This window comes from Eurytemora carolleeae, unplaced genomic scaffold, assembly GCF_000591075.1.
Source record: "Eurytemora carolleeae unplaced genomic scaffold, Eaff_2.0 scaffold2565, whole genome shotgun sequence".
Classification (NCBI taxonomy): Eukaryota; Metazoa; Arthropoda; class Copepoda; order Calanoida; family Temoridae; genus Eurytemora; species Eurytemora carolleeae.
The window spans coordinates 1459-12067 of record NW_019398455.1 but is presented as its reverse complement, the minus strand read 5'-3'; the positions used below and the strand labels follow the sequence as shown (position 1 = coordinate 12067).

The 10609-nt window shown below is 32.1% G+C and overlaps 1 protein-coding gene across 1 annotated transcript; it reads left to right on the top strand.

The window, feature by feature from the left end:
- Positions 1–336: 336 nt before the first annotated feature.
- On the top strand, positions 337–7170 carry LOC111717393 (uncharacterized; the record flags this gene model as incomplete). Its single annotated transcript, XM_023492891.1, has 3 exons — positions 337–729; positions 1267–2173; positions 6040–7170. Coding segments are annotated over 3 exons (1541 nt in total), but the record flags the coding sequence as incomplete, so codon positions are not given.
- Between the last annotated feature and the right edge of the window lie 3439 nt (positions 7171–10609).

The following is a 10609-nucleotide window of genomic DNA, read 5'->3' as shown; positions in this document are numbered from 1 at the left end:
GTGAAGAATGTTCTAACCATAAACCTGGAAAAAGAAAATGTCAGATTTCCAGAGGAAAAAATAAGATTTGGAATAAATCCCGAGATTCCTAAACATTCAGTACAAGAATTAAAAGATCATGGTCGTAAACACCTGAACAAGGCTGATTCTGAAAAATTTGGAGGATTTATCGGAAACTATGAAGGAGCGGAGTGTGAGAGAATAATCTGGGATTATCTGATTAAAACACAAGAAGAAATTAAAATCCGTACCGCCATGTTTCACAGCTTTGACCAAAATATGTTTCTTCGCTTTACTTCTGGTGCCGATAAAGTTGAAGTATCTGATGCTGCAAAGTTGAAGTATCTGGTGCTGATAAAGTTGAAGTATCTAGTGCCGACAAAGTTGAAGTATCTGATGCTGACAAAGTTGAAATATCTGGTGCCGACAAAGTTGAAATATCTGGTGCTCCAAAAGATAAAGTATCTGGTCCCGACAAAACTCAAGCATCTGATGCCAGCCTAACTACCAAGGGAAAATCTAACGAACCTGTAAAATCCCAAGCTCCCAATGCAAGCAATGCTTCCAAAGGTAAAACTAACAAAACTCCCAAAGTTAAAGACCCAAATAAACTTGACAACAAGGAGTTCGACTTTATCTTTATTTTGGCGGAATACAAGATGTTTTGCTTCGTAGAGGTTAAAGCAGGGTTCAAGGGAAACACGGAGTGGGAGGACCAAGCAGTACATGGTGAACATTGTTATAACAAACTTATTGAGTTCATTGGAAGAGAAGAATACAAGGATTGGACATTTCTACCAGTTGGAGTTTTTCCTGTTTTTAACTGAAAAAATGGTTTACATTTTCTTTTTTCTTTCTGGGTTGATTCAACCATCAACAAACTATATCTTGGTTAAATGTATGTCCTCTGCACAAAATGATAATTCCAATTTTAATCTAATTTTCAATAAATATGTTCAAATTTTCCTTGTATATATGTTCTACAATAATAATAATATATTTGACATATAATTAGTAAAATTATATATATATATATTTGTGACTTGTTTGGGTTAATTTTGAAGCGAACATCTAAAAGTACAAATTGACAAATTGTTTTTTTAAGTTTTCTCATGTTAAAAATGTTTTAAATACTTTTTTGTTCTTAGTTTTTTACGGTTTGAAAATAAGTATTTTTATCTCACAAAGCCCAACTAATTACCTTTTTCTTGAAAATGTTAAAGTTTGATGTGTAGCACAAATAATATTGATTTGTTAATGTTGTAGAGATGGTGGGAAAGAAGAGAGGACTAGTGATCCTGGACGAGTTTGGTGACGGATATCCTAAACACGAAGGATATAAAGAGTGTAAATTGCGTGAATATCTAGATGAGGAGACACAAGGTTTCCTGAACCTTGATCAGTACTTTATTCTCCCAGTAGAGAACCTTGTCATTTCTATGCATCCTGATTTATTAGACTCGACCCATAATAGACCTGTTGAAGGAGTGATTGGGAAGAATGAGTTTAGTAAACATGCATTACACCGTGTAATGCGGAATACAGCAGGAATAGTTCAGCATCATAAGGATTTGGGATATTCTGATTTCAAGAATTGTATTCCATTGACTGTTGAAGGTCCTGCTCCTGTTCTGCTGAAGGGGAATTTCAATCACCCTGATTTCTACCAACAATGTTTGAAGACTGTTACAAGTAATAAACAATGGATCAAGTTTGTTTGCAGTTATAATGGAAAGTTTGACACAAAGCTGTTTATCCAGGAGTTGGGTACTGCAGGCATTAAACTATTTGAATATTTGAGAGCTGATCAAGCTGTTAACCTTGATTCTTTCCTTGTAGCTGAAGCAGGATGCTTATTGGTATCCCGTACTCAACTCAGAGGAGTAGAATCCCACTCAATTCTATGTTTTGCTGATACCGTTAATGATGCTGGTCTTGCATTATTACGATGTTCCGCAGATATTATCCTTTGTTTCCCAGAGAACAGTGTACACGTGTATAACATTGCAAGTCCAGGAGTTTGCAGAATACAAGGATTAAGAGAAGATCCTGCTCCCTTCAAGAAACTGAAAGAAACCTTGGACATGTTTGATACTAAACATGTTGTTATTCTTGATGAAGATTTATCTAGTACTGAAGTGCAACTTTTCAAAGAAGAAATGAAACAAAGCAGGTTCCAGATAGCCTATACAGATGATGTTCCATCTTCTCCAGATGATCTGTATAGTCAGCTAGATGTTATATTAGAAGGTTTTGGAAGGTACAAGAAGGTTTGGGAAGGTATAAGAAGGTATAAAGAAGGTATGGGAAGGTATGGGAAGGTATAAGAAGGTTTAGGAAGGTATAGGAAGGTATGGGAAGGTATAGGAAGGTAGAAAGAAGGTATGGGAAGGTATAAGAAGGTTTAGGAAGGTTTGGGAAGGTACGATCAGGTATGGGAAGGTTTAAAGAAGGTATTGGAAGGTTTAGAATGGTATGGGTGGGATTTTGGAAATTTATACAACATTTGCCATATTTTAAAGTAATCTCTCGAACTAGTGTATAACTATTTGAATTTTAATCTTGAGGTTTTTGTAATTATAATAGAACAAAAAGTTACATATTTATAAATAATATAAGTTAAATCATTACGTTTGTGCGTAAGACTTTTTTCAAACTTAAAATAAAACTATTTAATCTTCTAAAAATATGCATATATATAACTAATATAATGTATGATTATAAAATTTGTTTTTGGATAAAATTAAGTTAAAGAAATTTAAAACTACGTTTGTTTTAACAAGTTTAAATAAATCTTTATAAAAATAGGGAGTAGATGCTTAAATAGTTGAATATTGTTAATAAACAATACATGGTAGATATTGCTTGGTAGTGAAATTTAAATATTGAATTTCAAGAGAAAAGTTTAAACTTTTGTGGTACTCAGATATGAATTTCAGAGAAAAAAGTTTAACATTTTACTCGTGAACGGTATGAGAAGGTATGGGAAGGTATTGGAAAGTATGAGGAGGTACGGTGAGGTATTGGAAAGTATAAGAAAGTACGGGAAGGTATAGAAAGGTTTAGAAAGGTACAGGAAGGTTTAAAAAGGTACTGGAAGGCATGGGAAGGTACGGTAAAGTAAAGGAAAGTACGGGAAGGTATAGGAAGGTATGGGAATGTGCAGGAAGGTATTGGAAGTTATAGGAAGGTATGGTAAGGTACAGGAAGGTAAAAGAAGGTACAGCAAGGTAAAAGAAGGTACGGGAAGGTACTGGAAAGTGCGGGAAGGTGTAGAAAGGTACAGGAAGGTATTTGAAGGTACGGTAAGGTAAAGGAAGGTTAAAAGAAGGTAAAGTAAGGCAGGGGAAGGTACAGGAAGGAAAAGCAAGGTAAAGTACGGGAAGGTAAATACCAGAGCTATAACAAATTTTAAAAATTTCTTCTGAAATTCAACTTTCACTAAAATCACTGCACTGCAATGCACGGATACCAGGGTTAAGAAAGTTAACATTTTTTTTTCTAAAATTAAATGCGGGAAGGTGTAGAAAGGTACAGGAAGGTATTTGATGGTACGGTAAGGAAGGAAGGTAAAAGAAGGTAAAGTAAGGCACGGGAAGGTACAGGAAATTTATCTATCACTAAAATCACTACACTAACATTTTTTCTTCTAAAATTAAATTTTCAAATCTCACACTCACCCCCTTTAAATTGCTGTTTTAGTATTTAAAGCCGCATTCAAGAACTATATATAATAATGTATACCTCTGTATAGTCCTGAGTAGTCTCTTGAAGATTATCATTAGTTTTAACTAACATACCCGATTTTGACCTTTGCCCAAAATTGCCCCTCCCCCTGTGTACGCAATTTTGTATTTTGTTATTGGTACTGAATCTGATATGGACTTTGTAGAAATGTCATTTTATATCTGATATGGACTTTGTAGAAATATATATATCTGATATGGACTTTGTAGAAATGTCATTATATATCTGTTGACACAAATAAAAGAAATAAAGGGATATTCGGTAACTTTATTGAATAATAGTATGAAATGAGAAATAAAAGCAAAGTTTAAAAATATTGACTCTTAATTGGGAGTATCTAAACGGTTGAAAATGAAATAACATTGATTATTAGTGTTGAAANTATATATCTGATATGGACTTTGTAGAAATGTCATTATATATCTGATATGGACTTTTAGAAATATAATTATTTGATATGGACTTTGTAGAAATGTCATTATATATCTGATATGGACTTTGTATAAATGTCATTATATATCTGATATGGACTTTGTAGAAATGTCATTATATATCTGATATGGACTTTGTAGAAATGTCATATATATCTGATATGGACTTTGTAGAAATGTATATATGGACTTTGTAGAAATGTCATTTTATATCTGATATGGACTTTGTATAAATTTCATTTTATATCTGATATGGACTTTTTAGAAATGTCATATATATCTGATATGGACTTTGTAGAAATGTCATTATATATTAACTGAAAAAATTAGTTTATTACGGTTTGAAAATAAGTATTTTCGTCTCACAAAGCCCAACTAATTACCCTTTTCTTGAAAATGTTAAAGTTTGATGTGTAGTACAAATAATATTGATTTGTTAATGTTGTAGAGATGGCGGGAAAGAAGAGAGGACTAGTGCTCCTGGACGAGTTTGGTGACGGAATTCCTGTACACCGAGAATATAAAGAATGTAAACGGCGTCAATATCTAGATGAGGAGACACAAGGTTTCCTGAACCTTGATCAGTACTTTATTCTTCCAGTAGAGAACCTTGTCATTTCTATGCATCCTGATTTATTAGACTCAAACAATAATAGACCTGTTGAAGGAGTGATTGGGAAGGAAGAGTTTAGTGAACATGCATTACACAGTGTAATGCGGAATACAACAGGAATAGTTCAGCATCATAAGGATTTGGGATATACTACTTTCACGCATTGTATTCCATTGACTGTTGAAGGTCCTGCTCCTGTTCTGCTGAAGGGGAATTTCAATCACCCTGATTTCTACCAACAATGTCTGAAGACTGTTACAAGTAAACAATGGATCAAGTTGGTTTGCAGTTATAAAGAAGAGTTTGACAGAAATCTGTTTATCCAGGAGTTGGGTACTGTAGGCATTAAACTATTTGAATATTTGAGAGCTGATCAAGCTGTTAACCTCGAGTCTTTCCTTGTAGCTGAAGCAGGATGCTTATTGGTACCCTGCATTCAACTTAGAGGAGTAGAATCCCACTCATTTCTATATTTTGCTGATAACGTTAATGATGCTGGTCTAACATCATTACGATGTTCCACAGATGTTATCCTTTGTTTCCCAGAGAACAGTGTAGGGGTGTATAACATTGGTCCAGGAGTTTCCGGAATACTAGGATTAAGAGAAGATCCTGCTCCCTTCAAGAAACTGAAAGAAACCTTGGACATGTTTGATACTAAACATGTTGTTTGTCTTGATGAAGATTTATCTAGTACTGAAGTGCAACTTTTCAAAGAAGAAATGAAACAAGGCAGGTTCCAGATAGCCTATACAGATGATGTTCCATCTTCTCCAGATGATCTGTATAGTCAGCTGGATGGTCTAGAGGAGGGAGGTGTTATAGTGTATACTCAGACAAGAAAACAGCAACGTGGTCAACTTTATATCTGGTCGCAGAGGAGAAACTTTTGTTATGCAATGGCATGGTGTTCAAAATCCGCTATAAACATACAGTTTCATGGTCCAAGGCCTGAAATCCCTAGATCAAACAGATGGTGTAATATTCTATAGAAAGATTTTGTATTTGTTTTGAATCTTCCTGACAGAAACAATCTCAAGAACTGACGAGGGTAAACCCAGACCAAAATATATTTCAAAATCATGTGGAACCCACCCCACTTGAAAACCTAAGAAAATTATCAATTAAGCATCTAATTCACGAGAATCAATAGTTACATGAAATTTGTGATTGAAACTTTGTGTGAATTGCAGTTCAATTCTTGAGAAGTGATGTGCAACTTTTCAAAGAAGAAATGAAACAAGGCAGGTTCCAGATAGCCTATACAGATGATGTTCCATCTTCTCTAGATGATCTGTATAGTCAGCTAGATGATCTAGAGGAGGGAGGTGTTATAGTGTTTACTCAGATAAGAGAACTGCAGCAGCATGGTCAATTTTTTATGTGGTCGCAGGAGAGAAACATTTGTTATGTAGGGGCATGGTGTTCTAAATTCAGTATAACCATACGTCTTTTTTATCCAAGGCCTGAACTCCCTAAATCAAACTGATGGGGTAATATTCTATAGAAATATTTTGTATTTGTTTTGAATCTTCCTGAAACAATCTCAAGAACTGACGAGGGTAAACCCAGACCGAAATATATTTCAAAATCATGTGGAACTTACCCTACTTGAGAACTTAAGAAAATTATCAATTAAGCATCTAATTCACGAGAATCAATAGCTACATGATATTTGTAATTGAAACTTTGTGTAAATTGCAGTTCAATTCTTGAGAAGTGACATTCTAACTTTTTAGAAAGTGATCACTGTAACTTTTCATTTCAAGTATCTGGCCGACTTTTAATCATTTAGAGCAAGCTGTACAGTACACATACAGACTACATAAGGTAAACCGAACAGTACACCATAAACTGGTTCCCTACTAGGAAGATTCTAGTGTAACTTATCATTGTTATTATTTTCTTGGGATTTTTTAATCAACTTTACTGAATATTATCAGCAATTATTGGTAAAGTGAATACCAGATCAGAAAGTCACATCACTCCAACAAGCTCATAACAGTTTCTGCATAAAACGCGCTGAGTCCACTACACAGGCTGATACGAGTAAATGTGTATGTGGCACGATTACGCTAGACCGGTAAATCCTTGTGCCAGTTCGGATCATGCAACAACGTGGCGGCCTAAACTTCAAGATATTGTTAAATGGTTCAGATCATGCAACAATGTGAAGTTAGACTAACGTGGCGGCCTAAACCTCAAGATATTTTTAAATGTTTAAAAAGTTATTAATTCAAAAATGTTGGCTTTAAGTCTAGTTACTAACTTACTGACGTAAAGTTATTGTTATTAACTTGATAAGTCTAGTTACTAACTTACTGATGTAAAGGTATTGTTATTAACTTGATAAGTCTAGTTACTAACTTACTGACTATTGTTATTAACTTGATAAGTCTAGTTACTAACTTACTGACGTAAAGTTATTGTTATTAACTTGATAAGGAAAAGTTGTTTCCAAGTTTTCTATAAAAAAGTTGATCTTTTAATCTTTAAAATTGTATTATGTCCATTGTCATATTTATTCACAGTTTGTATAATTATCTACATCTGTCCTATTAACTTTTGATATATAATATGGTTTTATATGATTTTTGGAAAAATATACAAAAATTATTTTTTATGTCTTGGGTTATTATTAGTTATAACAGTCACTTGATAGGAAAGTCTCATGAGAATAAAATACAGTTAAACCCTAAATGAGCCATACATCAACAGAATTTATAAAATGTCGTCTTGATAATTTTTCAATAGGTTTTATACTATTTTACGTAAATCTCAGTATTTGCGAAAATATATAAATAGCCAAGTTATATGCGGGAACAGTTTTAAAGAGTTCCATATAATAATTTAAATAAAAACTTAATATCTGCAACATTCCATTATCAGAAAGTGAAGAATACGACATTTGATGAATTCTTTCGATGTATGGCTTATTTAGAGTTTAACTGTAGTTAAAAACTAAAACCCGAAATTTTCATATTTTCAAATTTTATTCGTATTTTGATTTCAATTAATTTAAAATTCTATGAATCTGAGAACTCAGATTTAAAAACAAAGCAGATGGAAAACATTACAGATTAAACAGATTGGAAACAGTATACAGATTAAACAGATTGGAAACAGTATACAGATTAAACAGATTGGAAACAGTATACAGATTAAACAGATTGGAAACAGTATACAGATTAAACAGATTGGAAACAGTATACAGATTAAACAGATTGGAAACAGTATACAGATTAAACAGATTGGAAACAGTATACAGATTAAAAAGATTGGAAACAGTATACAGATTAAACAGATTGGAAACAGTATACAGATTAAACAGATTGGAAACAGTATACAGATTAAACAGATTGGAAACAGTATACAGATTAAAAAGATTGGAAACAGTATACAGATTAAACAGATTGGAAACAGTATACAGATTAAACAGATTGGAAGCAGTATATAGATTAAACAGATTGGAAACAGTATACAGATTTAACAGATTAGAAACAGTATACAGATTAAACAGATTGGAAACAGTATACAGATTAAGCAGATTGGAAACAGTATACAGATTAAACAGATTGGAAACAGTATACAAATTAGACAGATTGGAAACATTAAACAGATTAGACAGATTGGAAACAGTATACAGATTAAACAGATTGGAAACAGTATACAGATTAAACAGATTGGAAACAGTATACAGATCAAACAGATTGGAAATGGTACACAGATTAAACAGATTGGAAACAGTTTACAGATTAAACAGATTGGAAACAGTATACAGATTAAACAGATTGGAAACAGTTTACAGATTAAACAGATTGGAAATGAAACAGATTTGAAACAGTATACAGATTAAACAGATTGAAAACAGTTTACAGATTAAACATATTGGAAACAGTATACAAATTAAACAAATTGGAAACAGTATGGAAATTAAACAGATTGGAAACAGTATACAGATTAAACAGATTGGAAACTGTTTACAGATTAAACATATTGGAAACAGTATACAAATTAAACAGATTGGAAACGGTATACAGATTAAACAGATTGGAAACAGTATACAGATTAAACAGATTGGAAACAGTTTACAGATTAAACATATTGGAAACAGTATACAAATTAAACAGATTGGAAACAGTTTACAGATTAAACAGATTGGAAATTAAACAGATTTGAAACAGTATACAGATTAAACAGATTGGAAACAGTTTACAGATTAAACATATTGGAAACAGTATACAAATTAAACAGATTGTAAATTCCTGTATGCCGAGTCCATTAGCGCCTGATCCAATCAGGGTTCAGTCATGTGTTTGTTGTCTATTCTGAACCAATAGAAATAGTATGGCGGTAACATCTATCTTTCTATCTATCTCATTTTATTCAACATATTGGAATAAAATCAACATTATAGAACATTTTAAACATATTGGAATACAATCAACATTATAGAACATATTCAACATATTGGAATAAAATCAACATTATAGAACCGTTATAGAACATATTAAACATATTGGAATAAAATCAACATTATAGAACATATTCAACATATTGGAATAAAATCAACATTATAGAACATATTCAACATATTGGAATAAAATCAACATTATAGAACCGTTATAGAACATATTCAACATATTGGAATAAAATCAACAACATATTGGAATAAAATCAACATTATAGAACATATTCAACATATTGGAATAAAATCAACCTATAGCTTGTCGTATTTTAAGAGTTTAAATCGTTATTAGAGTCTTATTCTTTGTGGGTAACCCTGTTTACTGATCTAATTGTTAAATCTGGTCTTTAATAGTTTTTCCATGGTAAATTTAAAGATTTTGCAGAGAAATTATCAAGTTTATAGTTGCATGCAGACTTCCCGGATGACAAGAATTTCAGAAAATAATCTGAAGAAATTTCTGAAGTCTCATCGTTTGTGAATAAACCTCATAGATTTAGCCTTTCACAAGTATAATGATAGACAATAGCTGAGTTAGTTTTTTATTATTTTTAGAAGGTTCAACAAAAAATCTTTAAAGATCCCAACATTTCAAATATTAATTATCAATTGATTTTAGATCTACTTTCGTAGTCGACCCTAGAAATAATTTTCATCATCGGCTTGTAGACGGGTGAATACTATACATATGTTGTATGAAAATTTTGTCTGGTTAATAATTGTCAACAGAATATTTTTTATGTATTCCTTATTTATGTTTGTTTACAAATATTAATTTTTGATGTTTGTTCAGTTATTCTTGTTTCATTTTAAAACCACATATACAGAATCACTTTAAATTTCCTGCTATTGCAGACAGGGTATTATTTTTCTGCAACAACATATACATCCTAGCTCTAATTTCAATTAAGAAACTGTTTAGGATCAAAAGACTCAGGCAGAGAAACTTCTTCTCAAACAGTTGTTAAAACCTTCAGTTTAAAAGTACCTAAAATGATCATCCTAGGCTGATGACGTGTTAACAAAAAGAAATTGGGTTATTTAATGTCCTTTAGCAATGGGTTATTTAATGTCCTTTAGCAATGCCAACAAAATGCAAAGAAAATTAAAATAAAAGTTAAAAAAAATATGTATTAATTCTGAAAACCATTTGTTATTTTCATATTAAATAAGTATTTTTTGAGACTTTTAGATGAAAATGAACAACTCAGCCTTAATTTAAAACAATGAAATGAAAAAACTACAGTTTGACCCCCCAGAGATTTGAGACATCGAAAGAATTCATTAAATGTCGTATTCTTAACTTACTGATAATGGAATGCATAGATTAATTAAACTAACAGATAGAAC